At 28.8% G+C, this 24,728-nt stretch overlaps 1 protein-coding gene, 1 long non-coding RNA gene and 1 pseudogene across 9 annotated transcripts; 2 read left to right on the plus strand and 1 right to left on the minus strand.

The window, feature by feature from the left end:
• Positions 1-1,035: 1,035 nt before the first annotated feature.
• LOC132937005 (uncharacterized) lies at positions 1,036-20,652 on the minus strand. Of its 7 annotated transcripts, none has more exons than XR_009663570.1 (5): positions 12,287-12,534; positions 4,346-4,498; positions 2,640-2,975; positions 2,358-2,573; positions 1,036-2,252 (listed from the first exon to the last, which is right to left on the minus strand). XR_009663570.1 is itself a non-coding variant. In XM_061003833.1 (5 exons), exons 3-5 carry the CDS (start codon positions 4,354-4,356, stop codon positions 2,480-2,482), a joined length of 441 nt encoding a protein of 146 aa, XP_060859816.1. In that variant the 5' UTR covers positions 4,357-4,498; positions 12,287-12,388; positions 19,780-20,652; the 3' UTR covers positions 1,036-2,479. The 7 variants fall into 7 exon arrangements, 4 of the variants coding, with proteins under 4 accessions (XP_060859816.1, XP_060859817.1, XP_060859815.1 ...); XR_009663569.1 differs by having other exon boundaries at positions 1,036-2,283; XR_009663571.1 differs by having other exon boundaries at positions 1,036-2,104; positions 2,216-2,573.
• On the plus strand, positions 9,631-10,513 carry LOC132943229 (uncharacterized; annotated as a pseudogene).
• On the plus strand, positions 12,686-17,830 carry LOC132937007 (uncharacterized). 2 transcript variants are annotated; one of them, XR_009663573.1, is made up of 8 exons: positions 12,686-13,180; positions 13,784-14,054; positions 14,123-14,232; positions 15,003-15,263; positions 16,198-16,361; positions 16,423-16,516; positions 16,647-17,149; positions 17,413-17,830. It is a non-coding gene; the product is annotated as an uncharacterized LOC132937007 (long non-coding RNA). The 2 variants fall into 2 exon arrangements; XR_009663572.1 differs by having other exon boundaries at positions 15,017-15,263; positions 16,647-17,830.
• Positions 20,653-24,728: the final 4,076 nt, after the last annotated feature.

Raw genomic sequence — 24,728 nt, forward strand, 5'->3', positions numbered from 1 at the left:
CTGTTAGGTCTTCGTGTTATTATCTTTATTTGTCTTTCCTTGTCTTCTTTACAAGAGTTTTAAAATATTTTGCTTTTCCTTCATGGTAAATTGTACAAGGGGGCATTACTGCTAGTAATCTCATATTTTATTTATTTAAATTGTTATTACCTACAATAGGTACATAGGTAAATGCAATCATTTATTATTGTCATGTTTTAAATAATTAATTTTTCTATATAATATAATTTCTTATATTATTCATACCATATTAAAATAAGGTATGTCATAGTAATTAGTAATTACTAAAGTACCTTACCTATAATATGAAATTTACTAGTTGACCGCATTAAACCATATTGTAAACACAAATATGTAGTTATATATTTTTAGTGTTTTAAACTATTACAATTTTAAATTCTGCCATGTAGATAATATAAATACTTAGTAAAACTTCTAAAATTTGAAATTAAACTTATTATTAAAATATTAATATAGGTAGTAGTATACTAACATGGTAGTCTTCCATGTGGTATCTAGTTACATTTATTTGTTACAAAAATAAAATATTAATTAAACCATTTTTTTTTTTTTACAATTTGATATTAATTTTCATTTAAAATATACTTTTTATTGGTTTAGATATTAATAATATTATTATCATAATGAGAAATTTAAAAACGGCGAAAGACCAGCGCCATTTTTTGTCTGAGTGATGGTCAGCGGGCGAGGAGAATGCGTATCACAATGTGTGCATTATACCTATTATTATATCATGATATTAATAAATTTAGTGGTACAAAGAAATTCAAGAAGAACTAACATTTCTTAATAATCGAGCAACTATTTTAAAATCAATTAAACCATTAAATGAATCGGATCTTGTTACGAATAATGCTCATATGTTCCATCTTCTACTTCTACTCTAAACCAGCATATCAATGATTTTTAAAAAAAATTTATAGACAAAGCAGAAGATTTAGTTAGAAATTGTATTTATTCTGATATTATAATAAGAACAGTTTCTATACATGCAATTTGTGCTGATGCTCCGAAGTCATTTACTGTGAAAATCAAGTCATACTGGTTAATTTTCTTGCACCAGGTATCTTGCAGAGGGTAAACATGTCGGAAGTACTTGTTTCCCATTTTAATATAGTAATTCTAGAGAAATAACACACGAAGATCATAAGGTTCTTTGACTGTATCCTACTATACCAAGTAGGATAATCTAAAAAATTAGTACAAATTTAATGTTTCTCAAATCTTCAATAACTAGTGATTTTGTACGAAAACCAAGACTAAGTAAAGTTGTTGGTCATTGAAGGCTACCGAGCTTCGTCAGTTCTTACTTTATAACAGACCACTTGCTTTGAAAATTGTACTTAATGTTAAGTGTATGATCATTTTATGGTTTTGAATGCATTGAATATTATATTGCGTCCAAATATTGATGGCAAATTATTTAATTATTTTGATAATTTCTTAAAGAATTTTGATAAAAACTTATAATCGCTTTGGTCCTCTTGATGCTTGTTGTTGTATATTTGATACTTTAATTTAAGAGGACACTACCCATGCATTTGTTGTCCCTGTCTTACACACGTACGATATATCAAATTTTCATTCACTAGTTAGTGTGCTGTTAGTTTTGATATTAAGAGTGAATTGACCTGTTATCAAACTTTTAAGTTAGGTTAGTGTCCTCTTAAATCTTTGTCTCATTAAAATTAAATTAGTAGAAATTATAATAATTTCATGAGAATAATAAATAAAATATAATTAACTTGTTGATTTATTCAATTATTATTACGTATACATATTTAAAGTAATCTCCCTCTACATTTTTGAGACTGACAATTGCATATTATTTTTGTGGAACCCGTCTGTTCTGTTCCCACCAGTATGTTTTTGTGTGCAAATAACGATACCCATGGGAACTGTAAGTCATGCATATCAACGAATACATTTTGGACAAATATATTTGGAGAACACGAATGATTGAAATAACGTCCAATATTGCCTCTAATTTTGGCATCTATAATATATACACACTCGTTGTTTCCAAAGTATTCACGCACTGATTTTGAAGGTTTAGGCTTTATTTTTTCGTATCGCGTGTACTCTGGAAGATGAAATGGACCAATATAGAAAATCCAAAGCCCAAAACTGCTATTGATATATTGGTATATTGTGAGTTATTTTATCCAGATATTAAAATTTTTGCAACAATTACCATTACATCAGCAACAGCAGAAAGATCATTTTCTTCCCTACGGTGGTTGAAAAATAATATGAGATCTTCTATGACAGAAGACAGACAAAATGGGTTAGCAGTACTGAATATTCATAATATTCATATTCTTAATATTCATTACCTAATAACATTGTTGAAGTTGGACTGCTAGTACTGAATGTTGATTGGTCAACTCAACCATTTGACGGTTTGGATAATTTTCCAAATAACTTTTTATAAAATACCAGGAATTCTCTACTTCATCTATACAACATGTATACTTCTCCAACGTGCAATTAAACGAATACCTTGGTGTTGTCGATATTGAACTTTACTATCATAAAAAAAAATCAAGTATCTAAAAAAAGAATAATTATTAGTATTGAAAACTATTGCTATATTGTCATTATATAATTAACCTTACCGAAAGTTATTAAGCATATTTGGAGGTTCAGCTGCTATACCAGCATAAAATTCATCATCATATTTAGAATTAGGATCATAACATGAACCTTTTATAGTTAACTGCATTGCATATACAGTTTGTCCACTCTCAATAGTAGGATACTGGAAATTCCGAGGGAAATTCCTTTCTAGAGGTATATTAGCTGGTACAACACAAACTGTTCTATCAAACAAGATACTATTGTCCTTATCAGGTTTATCTAGTTTAAACTTTTTGGCTCCTTTTGATGCAAAACTTGTGACATTTGAATTAGATATTTTACGTTTAGGGTCACATTCAAGCATTTCTTTTACACTGGAATAAAAATACATTAATATGTTAATAATAATATAACAAAATAGATGTATCATTAATTTAAAAATGTATCTTGCAGATGACACCAAAAAACTTTTAGTAATCTGTTATCCATAGGCCATTATTTTTAACTTTGTCTGCATAGTAACTAAACTATTTGTTTTTATACACTTAACCAATTAAACCAATAAGCATTATTACTATACTTATATTTAAAATATCTATCTAATTTCAGACATCTTTTTATTTAATACTAATTGAGTGTTTTCGCTCACTTATCTAAAATCGTTTTATAGTGCTTTTATTACTAGAAAATGAAAATGAATTGTAGAACATGTCAAGATAGGGTTATATAATAATTTGACCAGTTTAATATACTAGTGGGGACAATACTTAATAAGATGAAAGAACTTAGAGATCAAAACTTGAAATTATTTGAAAATTATGAAAAACTTTCAATTGAAAGCAAAAATTGAAGAGTTGGACCAGAAGTCATTTGAAAATGCAGTTTAAATTATTGGACATTACCTATAATAATGTGGAATGAAGATTGCTAGTATATAGTTAAAGGAATAACTGAAAAATTTAAAATAGAATGTGATGTATTGAAAGCATATAGATTATAAGATAACAACTGAACATAAAACCGATATGAAAATAATTGCTTGGCTGTCAGATAATAATGGTAGAAAACGGTTGGTCACAGAAGCGAAAAGATAAATGGGCAGCTAATCAGTATCGAGACAACTGGCCAACACCGAAAATGTATATTAATAATCATCTGACAAAATTGATATATTAGTAAGGAAAGATGAAAATACCAAAGTTATGAGGATCTACAACGAAAATGATTTGAATAAAATAATATAGGTAGGTCTCTACTCTCTATCTGTTTTAATTATGTACCTACATGTAAAAATTATATAATGAATGGTACTATAAATGAGTTAGATAACCTGTATATTAGAACTAATATTTCTCTTTGATATTATATTATATCGACTTACAATCATATTATTATATTTAAGCATATTGGGCATTAAACTAACAAGAGCTGATCTATAGGAAACTATTCCGATATAATTGAGAATCGCCGTTTGAAATACAAACAAAAGTAACGAATGTTTTCCAAAAAATATATTTATATATATATTTTTTTACTTGTTCACGGATGCGCGAAAACAGGTTGGTGGTAACATATTCTAAATTCTGATTCGGGCATAACGCATTCAAATTTCAAGCAAGTGTAAAATATAAACATTTAACAATTGACAGTTGAGGTTTGCGATCGGAATATAATTTATCCATCCTATATCACAAATGTTATTCGTGATTTATTATTCTATTTTTTAATATTAATATTTACTGACCTTGAAGACATGTTATCGAAGATTTGCAGAATGACACTGACCAGCGTCAGGATATACAAATCAACCACTCAGCGGGATCCGTGAAAAATGAAATATGTGTCCTCTGAAACAACGGTGGCTGCTTCGGCGGTACAGTGATTAAACAAGTAGCAACTAAAACATAAATGGAAGAAACTAAATTGAGGTTATCGGTGGTACCTAATACCTATATCTATAACGTCAGTGTGTTGCAGACGAGTAAAAAACAGTTGTATGCGTGCCACCAAATACTAAAATGTAATCCATTTTAAAATTTAAATTAAATTAAATATAACCACTTCACTCTGGCACAGTTTATTTTCTAAATTCATTAATGTTATGTAATTTTATTTAAAGTTTTTATTGAATTTAACCACCTGATGAATATTTTTACCTAACCTTATCCGCTTATCCATTCCCACTACTCTCATAGGGGCGGCGGCGGCAGCGACGATGTACTACGACGACGCACGGACGATATTCTTACTCTATGGTGACAACTCACAATTGCAAAAACAAACCGTTTCGTGACTTGCATTCGATTGTTCGCGACGTGTTTATACTTTTATTATTATTTCCTTCTATATTACTATTTTAGGAGGCCAGCGGTTATTAAAGCTTATTATTATTATTATTATTATTATTATTATTATTATAGAATACCAGATAATTAACACATCAACATTAAAAATAGTTGATATCACACCAAATACACTTCGTAATAACTCCGTGTAAAAAAAGCTATGTTAAAAAAAAAAAATTTAGTAATGATTAAATCTTTAAAAGACGTGATACCTATATATGGAAATTAAGTAAAATGCCATTTTATAATGTTACAAATACCTATGATGACAAATAAGATCAATTGTAATGTTAAATACTTAGTCAACATATTGTTGATACATTATTAATAACTGTAAATACTGTAGTGGTTACTTAATTGTATTTATTTAAGTATACTTCTACGTCCTGCCAAATAGTTAAACATAATATGTTGACTAAGTATTTAACATTACAATTTATCGTATTTGTCATCATAGGTATTTGTAATATTATAAAATGGCATTTTACTTAATTTCCATATTATATCACGTCTTTTAAAGATTTAATCATTACTAATTTTTTTTTTTTTAACTTAGCTTTTTTTTTACACGGAGTTATAACGAAGTGTTTTTGGTGTGATTAATGTTACGCGGCGCTCGCTCGCATATTATATATTTATATTTACGCGGCGCGTACTATGTATGATTAGGTTTTATCAAAAAATGACCTAAAAAAATGCAAATGACATAAAAATGACGAAAAATGTCTTTAAAAAATGACCTAAAAAAATTACAAATATTTGTTTTAAATTTATAAAAATACATTTTTATATAAATATCGTCGCCGAATTCCGACACAAATGCACGCAGACGAGCACTAACCGTCGTTTTAATTTTCGGCATTTCGAAAATATTACGAAAAAATAATAAAATGTAGGTACAATATTATTTACTATAACACGAAAACGACGAGACGACTGTAATCGGTCAGATAAAATAGGATACTAAATACTAATCGATTATTAGGAAACACGACAACGACAAAATGTAATCGGCGAGATAAAATCGGATAGGTACTAATCTTAGTCCGTGGTAATTTCCAAGTTTTAAGTTATCGGCATAGACAAGAAACAATCAGAAGTGAACTAGTGTGAAATCAATAAAAATGTCGAAAAATGTCAAAAAATGACTTAAAAGGAAAAAAAGCCAAAAAATGCAAAATAAAATTTAGTTTTTCAGATTCACATGCTAATGAAACACATTTGTGGCCAGGAGAGTATCGTCTAAAAAGTTCCAAAAAAAATGCAAAATGCCTCAACTTCCGAGCCCTAATGATTACGTATACACTATGATATTACTTAAATAGGTGTTTATATAGGTAATTTAATAGGTATATAGTCACGGCTCGCTACAAAATTATAAATACGTCACCTAGCTAATTAGAAATGTCATTTAGATTTTATATTATTAATTATTTTACTTTTTTTTTAAATAATTACAAAAATATTAACATTATGTATTTTCTCAAATTCTAAAATATTATTAAACATTGATTTGTATTTTAATAAAGATTGTACTGTATGTCATTTACCAGTACGATATTATTATATTCAACGATTAAAATTAATATTTTATTCGAATTTTTTGCACGTGAATAGTTGCAAATTATCATATAACAATTTTTATTTAATGATATCCAGAATCGTGTGCTGATCACAATCGTCCTGTTCACGCTTCGCAACACGGTGAAAACTGGTTTCGAACACTCGCCAGCCGAGTTGGTTTACGGTGCGACACTTCGACTTTCAGGCGAATTGTTTCACCCCGCCTTCGCAGAATCTCAACCACCCGACTACCCGAGCACGTAGCGACGCTCCGGGATTTCATGGCGCAGCTGCGATTCACGCGCGGTACTATACTAGTATTAAATACTACACTCTACAGCAACCGACCCACTACGTTCGTCCCGAGCGATCTGAACCAGTCAGTCATGTTTTCATTCGAGTCGACGCCGTCAAGCCGCCGCTCCACGAAATTATGATGATAGACCATGGTGTATTATATTCCGTTACAATAGTTACAGACGCTCACGCGTCGTACCCGAAATACTTTGTCAAATTATTTAAATTCGTGTATTCCGTCTGACGAGAAGTCAGTAGTGACTAGCGTATTTGTGTAAGTGTAGTCGTACTAGGTCAACCTCCGACGCCCCGGGACTTCTACACATGAGATATAATATAATATCGAGTAATATATTATGTATCTAATACATGATACACCACCGCCCCAATATTCCCTTTCCGTGGTTGGCTACACCGCCCGGTACATCGGCATCCGAACATGCCGAGCGGTAGCAGCTACTGTTAACTTCTTACCGCGACTACCGACACAGGGGCGTATACAAGGGGGGGATGTGGGGGTCAGATCCCCCCCCAATAGGCCTTTTTTTAAATTTTATAAAATAGTGTTCTTAATGACTTAATGTAAGGAAATTACAAGAAAAAAAAAATGGCAAGGATTTTTTGTAAATTTTTATTTTAACACATTCAACAATTAATTAAAAATAATTTACTTAATATTAATCAGTAATCATATATTTATTTCATATTCATATAATCGTATTATGTGATATTTGATAATATGTAATATGTATATTATATATACAAGTATAATAAATTATTATAAGATAATAATATGTGGCAGACCAGCCACGGGCCGTCGCCAGTCGCCACCGTCACCGATATCAACGCGGCGGAGACGACGCCCGCATGTCCGTGCGTATAATAATAGGTACATTTTCCTATACATTAGAAAAAGAAATATAAAAATAGCTAAAAATAGCTTAAATAATAAATATTATTATCTAAAAACAAAAAACAACCACAAATATTATGTCAGTTGTACGAACAAGTCATAACTACATATAACTACTTGTAGAATTTAAAATAAAATGTATTGAATATATATGTTTTATCATTTATTAGGTATTTAAATGTGCACATACCTAGGTTTAGGTATTTTTGTTCCATAATAATTTGTTTGCAACTGATCCCCCCCCATACAAAAGTTATGTATACGCCACTGTACCGACAGTAACGGGCCTCTCTCAAATTTAATAATAAATTACGTGTTTTTTGATCCGAAGAATTGATGGAAAGAATTATAATTGTTATTAGTTTTCAATAATTATTATATTATCGCGCACGAAGACTGAGCCGCCGACTTGCGTTCTGTGATTGGCTGACAGTCAGAAGGAAGGAAACCGTCCTTTATCGAAAGCGACGGTGTCGCCGCCGTGCATACAGAGAATCACGAAAACATCGCGTTTTTGCGTGATCCTTAAACAATAACAAAATGTACAAACAATAAGATAATAATTCGCAAAGGAATATTATTACACGTAAATAAAACATATTATCATATTAAACATATTTATCTATTCTGTGATATTATGCGTGATAATCGCAAGAGCAAACGTATACGCGCGAGTGGAATCAAACAAAATTGTGATAGTGTGATAATACAACTCACTACGTATACAGCTGCTGCAGTTCTCGGCGATGCGCGAAGAATAGTTTTGGTTGGCCGAGTGGTATAATATTCTTAAAGTGACCGAAGTATATGATCACAATAATTATACGGATTAACAACCGGTGGTTAGATTGTAAGTAATTCAGTAATTGTAAAACGTAATTAATAATTATAAATACATTTGCTACTTGTAAAAATGATAAAATAATTTGAATATGAATACCATTTATCATAGAAATTAACACATTTTAACAATTTAACAATATACTTAATAGAGTAAAGCACAATCTATGTTTTAACATGTTTTTTTTATTCATAAATGATTAATTTATTTTAATTCAATAAATAGTGTACCTATACTTATATTATCTCTAATTTAAAATCTAACTTATTGGTAGATTGTCTAGATTACCTAGGTAAATTCATACTTAAATCTTTGGAAGTTTAACCAAAAATCAAAATAGTGGAAATGTTAAATTATAAGTTCTAACATATCATATTATCACGTATAATGAATAAAAAAAATATCTCTTATTGGTAAAGAGACTTAAAATTATTGTATTATCTATGTAGTAATACTTATTAGTTATTAATTATTAATTATTTAGGTAATAATATTTTCATTTTAAATTTATCGGATATTTTTTTTATGCTGTTATAATAATAATATTGTTACTAATTGTTATAGGTAATATCTGTTTCTTTAATATGTTAAAACAGTAAATATGTTTTCCAAAATTGGAGGTTCGAGTTATAAAAATACTGTAAGAAAAATTTTAAGAAAACTTCTTGAATATATAATTTAATATTATATAAAAAGTAACATCATATTGAACATAAATATCAACATAGTTGTTATTCGCAAATTGTGAATCATGCCATAAATGTTACAATAACAAGGTCAATAGGTAATTTGTTTATAAGGCCACCTTTTACCATACTGTAGGCACTACATTATAATATTACTTATGTGTACGTCATGTCTATATGTTATTCAGAAATAAATAAAATAAAAGTGAGTGGAGAAGTTTTTTGTACGAATGAAATAACTGATAATGACCAGTAAACTATAGATACATTTAACCCCTGGTAAAAATATTAGTCTCAGTTAATATAGTTCTTATTTGGTAAGTTACATAGTTTTTTAATAACGTCTATCTTTGCTAATGTTGTACAGATGATAGTGAGGATGATATGTTTGAGCCAGCATACCACTCAACGGAAAAAAGCAATAAAACAAATCATATTGGTCACAATTAGTTTTAGTTAATACAATTATTATTTGATAAGTTACATAGTTTTTTTTTTTTAAATTCTATATTTGCTTAGGTTGTACAGATAATAGTGACAAAAATATGGTTGAGCTGAATATTTCAGCAAGAGAAGTATCTCAAGATGGAAGACGAAATTACTTCTAATGATGGAGGTAAATTAATTTTTATAGTAAATCTGGTTATTGTAAAATAAAATGTAATAACTTAAAATTAATAATTTTAGTAAACTTATCAACCATTGGCATTGCAAACATCATGTAAAAACAGTTCAAAGCAACACTATACACTCATTGTTTACTTGAACAATTACTACAATCCAATAATCAAACTGTCCAACCAGCTAGTTTAAGTATTCAAGAAAAATTTCGAAGCAAGTTCCACAATTTGCCACTTAATTCCTTAGAAGATGTTGTTGAAATGGAAAATAAGTTGAACGATCCAGCATCACAGCATTTAATGGTAATTTTTTATTCATGATTATTAACTCAAACTTAATTTATAAATAATTGCTTTTATCATTTTAGAAAAATCACTTAAGACAATGTGGGTGCCAAAATAGTATATAAGAAACTGTCACTACTATATTAAGAATGGTAATGACTAATGAGTGATACATGCGCTCAATATTATAACTTTGATGGAAAGAACAATGCAAAGAATCCATTTAAAGAATTAACTCTTAATTCTATCATAATAGGTATAATCACTGAGTGATAATAATCTATACATACAATTATACTAAAAAAAAATTATTTTTTATATATTATTCTTTTTCGTTTTGTTAACTATTAGATGTTGTTATAAATTTCCACACCGATGCAACAGAGTATGATGTTAAATCATAATGTTAAATGATCTTAAATAACTTCCAAGATTCATAGATCAATGGCTTAAGTAATTCAATATTGGTTACTTTAAATGGTAGTCATAGATTATACTGAAACGAATCAAGGTTAGTGTGTTTGATTGTTCCTACAAATCAATTGATTAAATAAGCCAATTCACTGGTATCACTATAGTAATTTGATTTAGTAAAAAAATAACTACCATCCATCGTCTAAGTGTTCGTCCCTATAAGTACCAACATAAATAACAATAATTTACATTAACCATCTTTCTTATAATAGTGATTATGTTATGTTTTTTATTATATATATTCTTTAGTTTGTGAATATCCTCATAATATAACAATTATTACGACAGCCTATGATGGCTAATAATATTATAATGTTATATTGACGTATACAGATAACGTAAACAATGATGGTACTACTAATATTAATTTGTAAAATATATATTCGACAGATATTGAATTTCCTTCTTTGCATAACTGTACAGAGCAAGAGTATTGCTCAATACTTATATCATGAAGTAGTGAATAGTACGTAATATGGAAATTCACAAAAAAGGAACTACATACTACAATAAATTAGAAAATTCAAGTTACAATGAGTTCCTCCTAATGATCACTGGTTTATAGTGTAACGGATGATATCTGTTTACTACGACGTATATTAAATAATTAAAATAGGTAGTTAATTGAAAGGCAATGAATAATAATACTGTGGGAGATAGAAAAGCAAACACAACAACAATTTGGCAATTTGCGGGTTTGGATCAAAAAGGTTCTATGTGTAAATTTGAAATCTTTCAGAAAAGCCAATTTAATATGTTTAAATATTTTTCAGATTTGAACGTATAAGTTATCAAAACCTTTTAAATTAATTCAGAATTTGTATTATTTCGAAAGTTAATTGAGAAGAAATTTGGTAATCAAAAAATAATAAAATATTTACATAGAACCTTTTGGATCCAAACCCACAAATTGTCAAATACAGATATACGATCATGATAGGGGAGGAGGTCAGCCGAGTGATCATGAAATACGGGAGTAGTATTTAAAGCGCAGTACATATTTATTTAACTTTTAATATAAAAATTCACATCATACATGCAAAACACGAATCGCATATATGGTGGCAGGATATGGAAACATATATCATACATATATATGTATATATATATACATAAACTAGAAACAAGGACATAGTATCTAATGAATGTTAGTGTTTCGAGGAAACGACGATATGACTTTTTGCACAACTAAGCATGCAGGATATAGATAATGACTTTACGCAATAAGGATAAGTCGATGGACAACGGGGAAGGTAGGAGAGCATGGGACCTTATAAAAGCAGACCTAAAACGGCTTGTATTCAGACGTGTCACCCATTGGCATCACAAGCATCTTCATGTCACACAGACTAATAATTGTATTATTTTGACTTGGAATAATTTCATTGAAGTACATCTTAATAAACATCTTAACAATTCAACGAGTTATATTTTATTCAATCCAAAAGAAGAAAATCTTCATCACAACAGTCTTGCTACCCGGTAATCCACACATTCGACCCGATTGTCAGTTTACCACAATAGAATCAACAATTTATTGGAATCAAAAATGAAAATCCCAAACCAAATATTTTATTGAAAACAAAGATGCTTTATGGATTCAACTGGTTAATAAAATCATAATGGCCTGAACCAATATGATCACATAAATCTGTACTCACTGTATTAAAAATATTGTACTCGGAAGGTGCACCTATAATTTCAACTAGTTGACTTCCAGCACCACTCCTGGCAACTGCGTCAACAGCAATTATCTTTAAAAACTAAAAAATATATAAAGCGTCAACACTATATAGTAGAAATTTACGTTGTGCATAAAAGTTTCCACACACACACAATCCGTTGGCCCAAGGGTTTTTATTAAATCATGTAAGTTAACTCAAATATGAACGCACTTTTATAATTGTGATGAAAAACATACAAAATAGGGTTCGCGGGCGAAGACATGATAAGGTTTATTATCAATATTTTTATCATATTTAGTTCTGTGATATTATCATACCTACATTGAGATAGATAATATATTATTATGTATCTAAAAACTTGCCGCGTCTACCGACGGTAACGGACCACTCTTAAATTTAATAGTAAATTACGTGTTCTTTGATCCGAAGAATTGATGGAAAAAGTTATAATTTTTATAAGTTTTCTATAAAAAAAAACTGCATTCACGTTAAGAATATACGTGCGCGAAGTCTGAGCCGCCGACTTGCGTTTTGTGATTGGTTGACAGTCATCGGAAACCGTCGTTTATCGAAGAATCACGAAAACATCGGGTTTTTGCGCGATTCTTAAACAGTAAGAAAATGTACAAACAAAAAAGATAATAATTCGCAAGGGAATATAATTACGTGTAATTAAAACATAATACAAATAATATATAAATTATTATGTGTGATAATCGTTAGAGTAAACGTTTACGCGCGAGTGGAATCAAACAATTGATAGTGTAATAATCGAGGTAATAATACAACTCACTAGTACACTATACAGCCGCTGCAGTTCCATGACGGCGATGCACGAACAGGAAGGGTTTGGTCGGCCGAGTGGTATAAGTAAGTAAACGGAGTATATTAAGATCAGAATATTTATACGGATTAACGAACGGTGGCTTGATAGAGTTAAACTGGTGAAAATTCGACGATGTGTCGCTTCCTGTGGTCGGTTGCGAGTAACACGTTTTAAAAATTAAATTACAACACTTATTTTTTCCTCCGAATTAATATTTATTTAAAGTAAACTATTGTAGACATTCTATGAACTGAAAAAAATCTGATTAAAAAAATATTGTTCTAGTAGTCATCGAGAAATTTAAAATGGCAGTGTGATATCGTTGGGCTTGATACCATATTATAATCGATCATCTATACATGTACAATTTACCCACTTGTTAAATGAATTAGCTAATATAGAATATCACCTTTTTTTCTTTATATTCTGTTTATGTAAATTTTGTGCCAACGACAATAATAACACCATAGTTTTTGTACAAAAATTTATAATTTTTTCCATAATATTAGGTACAGAACTATACGAGGTTTAACATGTTTTGGGCAAGTAGCAGGACATAGTACAAAGACTTTACCACAATACAAATTGATTAAAATAACTCGTTATACATATTATTTGGTTATAATGAAAATTTTTATACATTTTAGTTACCGGGAAAAAAAAAATTCAGGTTGTACAATATTGTTACTAGTTCATTAAATGCAAAAACTAACAAAGTTACATAAAATCGGGCGAGACAACAACACATGTTGGAAGACATATTCAAACATCTTAAGCCTTACAATGATAGAAGCATGTGTGATTATATTGATATTTTGGAAGATTTTCCACGTGATAGCTTGGATACTAGATTGAATGAAGTTAATATGTGAGCTGGAAAGGGCTTTAAGATTTATAAATCGCTTTTAAAGAAAGTTGGTAAATATTTTAAAACTTTACTTTATAATTCTAAATTTGATTATTTTTATTGGCAGTTTTGTTTGCAGATAAAGCTGAAGACAATTTCATGGTCCAAGCGTTTGTCATTAAAGATATAATAGATATACTTTTATTTAGGATGCAAAATGTATTTGACTGACCGCCAACTAGCAAACAAGTAACTCATGTTATAATAATTATACTATTAAATTAATATACAATTTGTTTAATTTAATATTATTTATATTAATTGTTAAGTTATAAAAGGAGGTCACAGACTCATAGCCATAAAGTTTACCTACAATTTTAGAAACTGACAAATTATAAACCATTAACCAATGCCAAAGAATATGTTTCAATTAATGCATGTGAAAAAAATATTTTTAGCTTTATGTAAATTCATCTCCAGATCATAAAACAGGTTACTTTATTAATTAATGAAATACAATATTTTTACAAAAAATTTAAGTTGATTTAATAATATATATTTTTTATATTCAAATAGGTAGGTAGGTAATAAAAATCATAATTCTATACTTGAGAATTTACTGGCCAACGATAATTGGATAAATAATGTTTCAGTAATTAATATATTTACCTATGAATAATTATGATATTAACGAAGATAAAATTCTGCTAAATTCAATAAAATGGTACGTACATAATACATTTTTACAAAAAAAGAAAATGTATTATAACCAAGATATAACTGTTAGGCATAATTTTTTTTTTTAAATTATCTGTAGCTATACTTGCAATCACTGATAGAGTAGGGATTAATAACTTAAAATTGATTCAAGTAAATCCAGCAGGTATTCTAATGATTTTAATGAAATACTTACTGTTTATTATATTTTATTTTATAAATACATTTATTTAAATAGGTTCCTATAATATGTATGTTTCATAGATTTTAATAGATTTTAAAATGTTATTGTTTCTTAACAGATATAATATTACAGGTTATACGACAATATAAGACATAATTTAATTTAAAATTTGTGTTCAATAATTTTGAAAGTGTAAATATATGATGAAGATTGTAACTATGATGTGCAAAAAAAACAAAAACTTTCAATTCAACCAAACATAGCATTATGCAATAAACATGAGTTTGAAAATGCTTATAAAATACTTCCAATACCAAATGAAGATGCATTGAATACTTTAAAAGACATTTTATGTAATGATGCCTTATATGAACAAATTGTAAGTAATTGTGAAATGTAATTAATAATTAGAAATTTGCTACTTTTAAAAATGATAAAATAATTTGTTATTTATCATAGAAATCGACAAATTTGAACAATTTAACAATATACTTAATAGAGCAAAGCACAATCTGTGTTTTAACAGGTTTTTTTTTTCATAAATTCGTGATTTATTTAAACTCAATAAATAGATACATACCTAAATTTATATCTCTCATTTAAAATCTAACTTATTGGTAGATTGTCTAGATCTAAACATATATGTGTACCTAAGTAAATTCATACTTAAAACTTAAAAAGTTTAACCAAAAATCAAAGTAATGGAAATGTTAAATTATAAGTTCTAACATACTATATTATCATATGCAATGAATAAATGAAAAATCTTTTAGTGGTAAAGAGACTTCAATTATTGTATTATCTATATAGTAATACTTATTAGTTATACATTTTTTATTACTTAGGTAATGATATATTTATTTTAAATTTATCATATATTTTATTTTTATATACTATAGGTAATATCTATTTCTCTAACATGTTAAAAAAGTAAATATGCTTTCCAAAATTGGGGGTTCCAGTTATAAAGATACTGTGAGAAAAATTTTAAGAAAATGGGTTGAATATATAACTTATAATGGATAAAAAGTAACATCATATTGAACATAAATATCAACATAGTTGTTATTCCTAAATTGTGAATCACGCCATAAATGTTACAATAACAAGATCAATAGGTAATTTGTATATAAGGCCGCCTTTTACCTTACTGTAGGTACTACATTATAATATTACTTATGTGTACATCATGTCTACATGTTATTCAGAAACAAATAAAATAAAAGCGAGTGGAGAAGTTTTTTGTAGGATGAAATAACTGATAATGACCACTAAGCTATGGATACATTTAACACTGTTATATGCCATTATAGGTAACCAATATTATATTCTCATGACAAGTTGTAAACCAATTGGATTCGTAGATTCAACAGAACGAGTATGCAAACCCAATAGAAGTTTTACTAAATAAAACAATCACCAAGATGTTGGAATAATAGAATCAGGCAATTTCTATTTGAGTTGAAAATAGAACAAAGTAGGTACATAGAATCCGTGTATTTATTTTAATCACAATAATAATGAAACATTAATTTTAGCTATTTTTGTTGATGATGGTTTGATTGTCAAGCAACAAAATAAAAATAAATATATTATTACAAGGTCTTGAACAATAGTTTGAAATAACACAAGGTAATCTAGATTATTTTCTAGGTATTGAAAGAACTAGATGTTTTGACGGATCATTATGTATACATTAAACAAATTTTACTAATACACTAGTTAGCAAATTTAATTTATTAAATAGAAAGGAATATTTCAGGTCATCTGTTCATGCTAGGGCTGTCATGGCTAGCGCAGAGGCAATCCATAGTAACGTTCAGTTCAACTGAAGCAGAATATATTTCGGCATACGAAACAGTCAAAGTTTTGGTTAGTTTTGGAAATTACATTAATTCTTTATTGTATAGAATATTAATTACGGGGCTGTGTTGAATATTGTATAAAAAGTAACATCATACTGTTCAATGATAACAACATAGTTGTACGAATCACGAAATAAATGTTTCAATTACAAGGCCAATAGATCACTTGTATATATAGCCGTATTTTAGCATACCTACTGTAGGCACTAAATTATGATATTACTTATGTGTACATCATGCATTAGTTATTATGTTACTTATTACTAAAAGCAGTGTAGTCATTTTTGTCTAGATTGATCTACAAATATAGTTCTAAACTCAACTAAACTGTTGACTAATAGCTATACCGACCGGCCATAAGGACAATCAAAATGCATTTAGCGAGGCATTTAGTAAAATAGTAATTATGTTCTCTACTTCTTAATAAGTTATTGGCCAGTTGGCAGGTATTGAAATTATTTATTTTATTTAAGAAATTAATTTTAGAAGCAGTACCTACGTACATTCTTCTTCTTTTAATTTAGTAAATGTTTTTTTATTTATATTAATTTACATTTTTTTTAAACTAAATAATTTATTAACATGAAGCAATGTTAATCTGTACATATACTAGTTATTGTAATTAAGTTTTTTTAATGTATTTTTTTTACTAAAAATTTTTAGAAGCAGTACCTACATTCTTCTTTTAACACCACAAGAATCAAAGATATGGAAATTATTGCTATTATTTGGCTCACAAAAGCAAGTGAAAAACTAAAAACAACAACACCAGCTGATTCCTAAGTTTAGTAAATGTTTTTTTTATTCATATGAATTTACTTTTTTTTTAACTAAATAATTAATTAACATGAAGCAATGTTAATCTGTACATATACTAGATATTGTAATTAAGTTTTTTTATGTATTTTTTTTACTAAAAATTAAGTTTATAGTGGGTTATAGTTTTTTTTTTAGAAATTATTACCTGTTATACAAATACATTTTAAATCACATAATTGAAATGCGAGGTGTGCAAGTATTTAGTTAAAAAAATATACTTATTTTATATCTGTTATATAAATTAAATAAGTAATATACATTTATATTGTTACTTAGCTTATATTTAAAATGTTAATCTGGACTAGTTATTGTCATAACATTTGTTTTTTCAATGTATTTTATTTGCTAAAAATTAAAATTATATATTTTTTTTTATTAATGATTATCTGCATATACCTAAATAAATTTTAAATCACATAGTTTAAATGCAAGGTGTGTACATTTTAAGTTAAACGATACATATATTATATTTAAAACACTGAATTATAGTTAGTCACATTTTTAATAATATTATGACTACAAAATGAAATTGGTTAACTTAATGTTTCAATGTTAATTTATTATGTGATTATTTTCTTTTTAAAATTTGAACTATAATACCTACCTATATAAAAATTTTTTTTTTTTTATATTTGTTATAATTTGCATTAACTATTTAGGTATTTAATATTTTAATTGATCAAATTCTTATAAAGATGATTTTTTTTTCCGTTTTGAAACCCATGTATAAGATTAACATATTATTATAGTATAAGTATTGATTTATATGTATTATAAATGATTAACAAAAAGTTTCAATCTTAATAAAATATGTTAGGCATTTTTTTTTTTTATAATTTTAAGCTTATTTATTATAAAAGGCGAAATAATAGGTATATGAAATTTTTTTTATTGATATTTGATATGGGTATGTACCTATCAATTGGTAATTTAATAAAGTTAGGTAATGTTATTTTATTTTCAAGTTCTATAATTTATATTAGGTAGGTACCTATACTATATAAATTATTTATTGATGTATGTATATACACTTATACACCTATATACCTTTGTATACATATGTATTGTTAGATAAATTGTATTGATCAATGAAAGTTATATACTTTGATGGTCAAGTTATGTATTCCTTAGATATCTAACGAATATCTTGACAGATATTCCATGAAGATTACTATCTTTTCTTGCATATCAAATTAATGTCGTGTGTGGATACCAATACCATATTCTATAAATATTTTCAAAACGTTCCTTAGATATCTAAGGAACTACCTAAAGAATATGCTAATAAAATATATGATCTTATGCAATAAGCATACTACTTCTCAAGCAAGACCTCGAGCAAGACATAGTGATATAATTATTATATTCTATTAATTAATTTAGCCTATTGTTTAATATACATAGAAAATATACCTATCAATTCTCTAAAGTATTCATTAAGTTTGAAAAGAATATAGATAATATTATTATAATTTATATTATTGTGCGAGAAGTATAATATTCATGTGGGTATGTTGTTTACATTTCGATATTTTCGTCTCAGCTTTTATTTTGTTTGTAAAAGAAGCAAATTGTATTTAATGTTTAGTGGCCGAAAAGTGTACAGTCGATGCATACTGCATGTTGCGCTGATACCGTTTCTGTGTTTAAATTTGTGCTTAGCGGAAACGATCAAGATATGCTGTAGGCAGAGGGGTGCTGGGATATGGTTACCTCACTGTTTACCTCTCTCTCTCTATATATATATATATATACAGTTATATAATATTATAATAATACAATAACAAATTAAGGGTACCTATGGTTGGGCGCTGTACTATAATATATAATAAATTACAGAGATCAATGATAGTAAACCGATGAATAGGAGGTAATACAGATGTGATCATGACAAATTAAACCATATATACTACGTTTATATTATGGCGCTAAAACAGTTTAAAACTAAACCGTTTTGAAAGCTAAAACGCTCGCGCTAGTAGTTTAAGAACTTAAAACTGTTTTATTTGCATTAACCGGTTTATCAAATGTACATATACACGTTTAAGCAAATAAAACGGTTTTAACTAGTGCGAGCGTTTTTGCTTTCAAAACGGGATAGTTTTAACGCCATCATTTAAATGTAGTAATAGAGTAACAATATTACTGACGGTTAAGACTTTAAGAGTTACCAAAGACGAGTGACGACAAAAACGATATAACAACACTTACGTATATAACTTGGGTTGATTCCGGCGCGGAATCACTCTGGTCGCCCTGGACAGGACGTGAAGCTGACCGATTGACTTCCGCAACTTGCAGAGCACACACAAACTCCATGCTGGAAAGTGAACAGCGGGATTGGTAGTGGTTTCGTTAGAGCCGAATGACGATCGCATCGATTCACTTCGGCGGCGGTAACGTCAACATTGACGACCATCACGGGCGAGAAACAAGGCGTATAAACGCAACGCGTCTTATGCTAATCACCAGCGCGACGACTTAACCACACGACTATTTGGCAAAAATACGATAGGTACGCGAGCTTAGTCCGACAGTCGGTTTTAGGGCAGCAAACAAAGGCCAAAGACGAGCGAAGTATTGTCTGGAACACGTCGTCTAGCCGGGATCACACTGCGCATCGCGTTGAATCTTGAAATTCGAGCGGTGTAGCGCGGTACAGTAAAGTTGACTCGACGTCTGATTGGTGCGTCTCTTGCCGACAATATTGTCGGTCTTTGTATTCCGCACCAAATGAACATTTGTGCGACGCGTCTTATCCACTCTATGTATATGCGTATATCTGTGCGTGTGTACGGCGCGTCGGTTTTAACAATATAGTAAGCGTATTGACTATTATACCTCCAACCAAGTCACGTGGGGCGTGACGAGAAAATGAAATAATTGAACAACGCGGCTTGTTGATTACAATTTAACGATTATTCAAAATATACAAGAGAGAACGGTGGAAAACAGTACAAGTTATTAGTGGTGCTCGTTGGCTTTATTGGCGATGCGACAAAAGCGTTGGTCACGAGGTTGTTGTGAATGACGAATGTATATTATGAGGAAAAGCGGTGCAGCGCGCATGTGTACTATAGCGTAGTCGCGGGACGAGAGAGTCGGTCCGGGCGGCGGTTAAGCCGTAACCGCTGGCGAAGCCGTTCGTCGATTCGGAAGGGGGTGACCAACATCAAGCCACATCGTTAGTGCCATCGTCGGCCGGGAAGAAATCATGTAAATACTATAAATAATTCTCGATAATACGAGAAAGCCAATGATAATGTGGCGAAAACTAATGCCTTAAGTTTCACTATTGGTGGCCTACCTTTGCCCCTTATTATTATTATTATTTTTGTTCATTGATAGACGGATATCTACTAATAATTCGGTGGAAGACAAGCGCCAAAATCCTAGGTACCTGTGTGTCACGGTTAATAGATATTAATCGACAAATGTATAATCTGATTACGATAGATTGTCACATAGACATTAGACAGTCGTGTGTGAGCAGTTTTGTGTTATATCTAGGGCTTGGAAGTTGATGACCTTAAAAACATCAAAAGATTTTTTTAAATATTTTACTCTATTTTACTATACAATTCTATATACATTTATCAAAGCTTACAAATTGCTCAATATATGACATACAAATTACAAATAATGTCTTTAAAAATGAAATAAAAAATATTTGTCCTATAAATTTATCAAACCGTACAAATTACTCAAAAATCATTGCATTGTATAATTAGAGCGTTTTTGATGTTATCAAAAGTAAATAAACGACGATTATCTGTTAATAAAATAATATGTATACTTTGAAAAACTTCTCTCCACGTCCACTGAAGTGATTGGGGCATATCTGAAATTACGACTGTAATCGGTCAGATAAAATCGGATACTAATCGATTATTAGGAAACACGACAACGACAAAATGTAATCGGCGAGATAAAATCGGATACTAATCGATTATTAGGAAACACGACAACGACAAAATGTAATCGGCGAGATAAAATCGGATAGGTACTAATCTTAGTCCGTGGTAATTTCCAAGTTTTAAGTTATCGGCATAGACAAGAAACGATCAGAAGTGAACTAGTGTAAAATCAATAAAAATGACTTAAAATGTCAAAAAATGACTTAAAAGGAAAAAAAGCCAAGAAATGCATAAAAATGCAAAATAAAATTTAGTTTTTCAGATTCACATGCTAATGAAACACATTTGTAGCCAGGAGAGTATCGTCTAAAAAGTTCCAAAAAAAAATGCAAAATGCCTCAACTTCCAAGCCCTAGTTATAACATATTGTTAGTACCTATTTCGTAAGAATTCGTTAAAATGGATTTTATAAAAACTGTTACGAATAAAGGTGTAGTGTGTATTTTGTTTAAAGAGCAAAAATATAGATTTTTACGAGAAATGGCCAGTGGTAATGTGTCATTGAGGTGTACCAAAAAAAAAATGTTCTGCTAGAATAGAGATGGATTTGACTGCAATTTTAAATTAATAATATTAATTTTTTTTTATAAAATCTCAACCGATGTATTAAATTTATATTGAATTGCATGTATATCATAATTTATGATTTATTAATTTTATAATATAACATAATTTTTATAAGATATATCAATTTTGAAAAAACTACTTATATAAAATATTTATTTTGGCGAAAATGATATGTCATTTTTGCCCCTTTGGCGCTTATGTCATATAAGGGTATAACAGGCATAAAATATTAGATTGGCGCTTATGTCATATAGCCTAATAATTGACTATTTAGGTAGGTAGGGGAGACCCGGGCAAATTGACGAATCTAAGGTTTGAAGTATTCTCGGATGACTAATTTTTATGATACAAGTTCAAATTCTATACCAATTTATAACTTTTAACTTTTGTAAAAAAAAACAACAATGTCAAAATTTGTCTTTAAACCAATTTTTTTTTAATAAAAAAAAAACGAAATTCGTCATCTTACCCATGGGCTGGGGTAAGTTGACATTTACCCGGAGTAAGATGATATACATATATAAATACATTGAATAACTTTTAAATATAGTTATTTATATTAATAAAACAACTTTATGTAACAAAACTCATATGTAATTATTTTTTAAGTCTCGAAAATAACTAATATAAAATTATTTTAACAAACCTTATTGTTAATAAGAATAACATATTATTTAGAATTTTAAAACTTTAACAAACCTTGTTGATAATAGTAAAATAATACTATAATATAAGATAAAAAGGTGGATAAGTGGATGTCACTCTGCTGTACAGTAGGTTACAAGTGGGTCACTGTAATGGATGGTGTTAAATTTGAATTCAATGATATAATATCATTGTATAAGAAAAACGATTCTGAGCGAAAACGGTCAGTCAGCCTATGATATTACCAAGTATATTTGATGATATTATTGTGAATAAAGTAATTTATATATAACATACTTACGCGGAGCCTTGTTTTAAATTTTAAATCCTTAGCCATAACAGTTAAACATTTTATACATTTTTAGCTACAAAATAATTAATAAATTATAAATTTGATAAATGTTGTCAAAATTTGAACTTTAAATGCTTATAAAAAAAAATTGTGCCTATGTATTTTTAATATTTTTCAACTGCTATTAGAACGATATATTAGGAGCCTTATATTAAATTTTCACGCTTTTTTATCCAACTTTTTTATAAAATTTTATTGATATTTATAGAAAAAAAAACTAAAAAAATTGAAAACTGACAATGTCCGTCAACAGCTCAAAACGAGTCAAAATATTTTCAAAATTGTATGGTGTATAGAAAATGCTAATATAAATATTCAGTAAAATTTTGAAGTATCTACAGTCATTTGTTTTTTAATTACAATAAAATAAGAAAATTGTTACATGAGAAATCGAGTGAATATCAATTGTTGTAAAAATATAAATTTTAGACGCTCATAAAAATTTAATTTAAGTTTCTTGAAGACATTTTTTTTTTTGATAAAGGTAGACAAGCTTATGAGTGATCTTATATTCCATTTTTAAACCTTAGATTTAAAAAGAAAAATTTTTATGAATTCACAACTCAAAATAATTTGCTGATTTTTGTGATTTTTCCGTATTTTGTCAAAATTTGAACTTTAAATGCTTATAAATAAAAACTGTGACTAAGGATTTTTAATTATTTTCATCTGCCTTCAAAAACAGATTTTGCGTAAAAATTCCCGTTTTTTATTAATTTTTCTTTTGTTTTTCACGTCGCTTTTGAAAACTACTGGGAAATTTTTACTTTTGACCCCCCAAAGTACTAACTAGATTCACTTTCCTATTAAAAAAGTTACTGTTGAGGAAAATCCAAGCCCTTTTACTGTCATAAAAGGTGATGAGTGATACAGACACAAAAATAAAAAATAAAAAAAAAACACACATCATTGTAAAATCAATACATTCATCGCATCGCTCAGAATCTAAAATAATTGTATATAGACGTTGTTGTTGTTTTTGGCCATGTCACCAGGTGTGTTAAGAGGCCATAACTCCGGAACCACTTATCCCACAGCGTACACACTTCACAGAAACCATCTACATATCAATCTTAATATGTCCTGGAATTTTTATCGGTTTGGTGGATCTTGAGTTATAAAATGTATTCAAAATGTACACTTATTTTTATATATATAGATATAGATTTACAATTTACGTAGGTAACAATAAATTACTTTTAAATAAAATATATAAATACACAATAGCCAATAAGTATTATACTATTATTGTTTGGACCTAGATATATCAATATACATTGTACACAAATATGCAGATATCGGCGAATGGGCGACGGTTATTTAAATCCGCCGCCGCTGTACATCGCAATCGCATTAATAATATGCAATGCATAATTAAAAGCAGTTTTAGTTCTGCCGTTGCACTTGCGCTTGTGGCGGCTACAGTAAATTTACCATGTGTATCCAAATTACTAAAATCAGTGGACACCCACCCACCAACATTTCCTTACACACATAGTATACATGTCATATAAATGTATTGTTATACAACCATCATATTCGTTTAGCTAAAATGTTTTATACGAATGTTAGGGTAGGTTTAAAGTTTACAAAAAACAAAAAATACGAATAGACACTAATTAATTTATACTCATCTATTTGAAAACTTAAAATTATAATGGTATTTAATATATTTTATA

This window comes from Metopolophium dirhodum, chromosome 1, assembly GCF_019925205.1.
Source record: "Metopolophium dirhodum isolate CAU chromosome 1, ASM1992520v1, whole genome shotgun sequence".
Lineage (NCBI taxonomy): Eukaryota > Metazoa > Arthropoda > Insecta > Hemiptera > Aphididae > Metopolophium > Metopolophium dirhodum.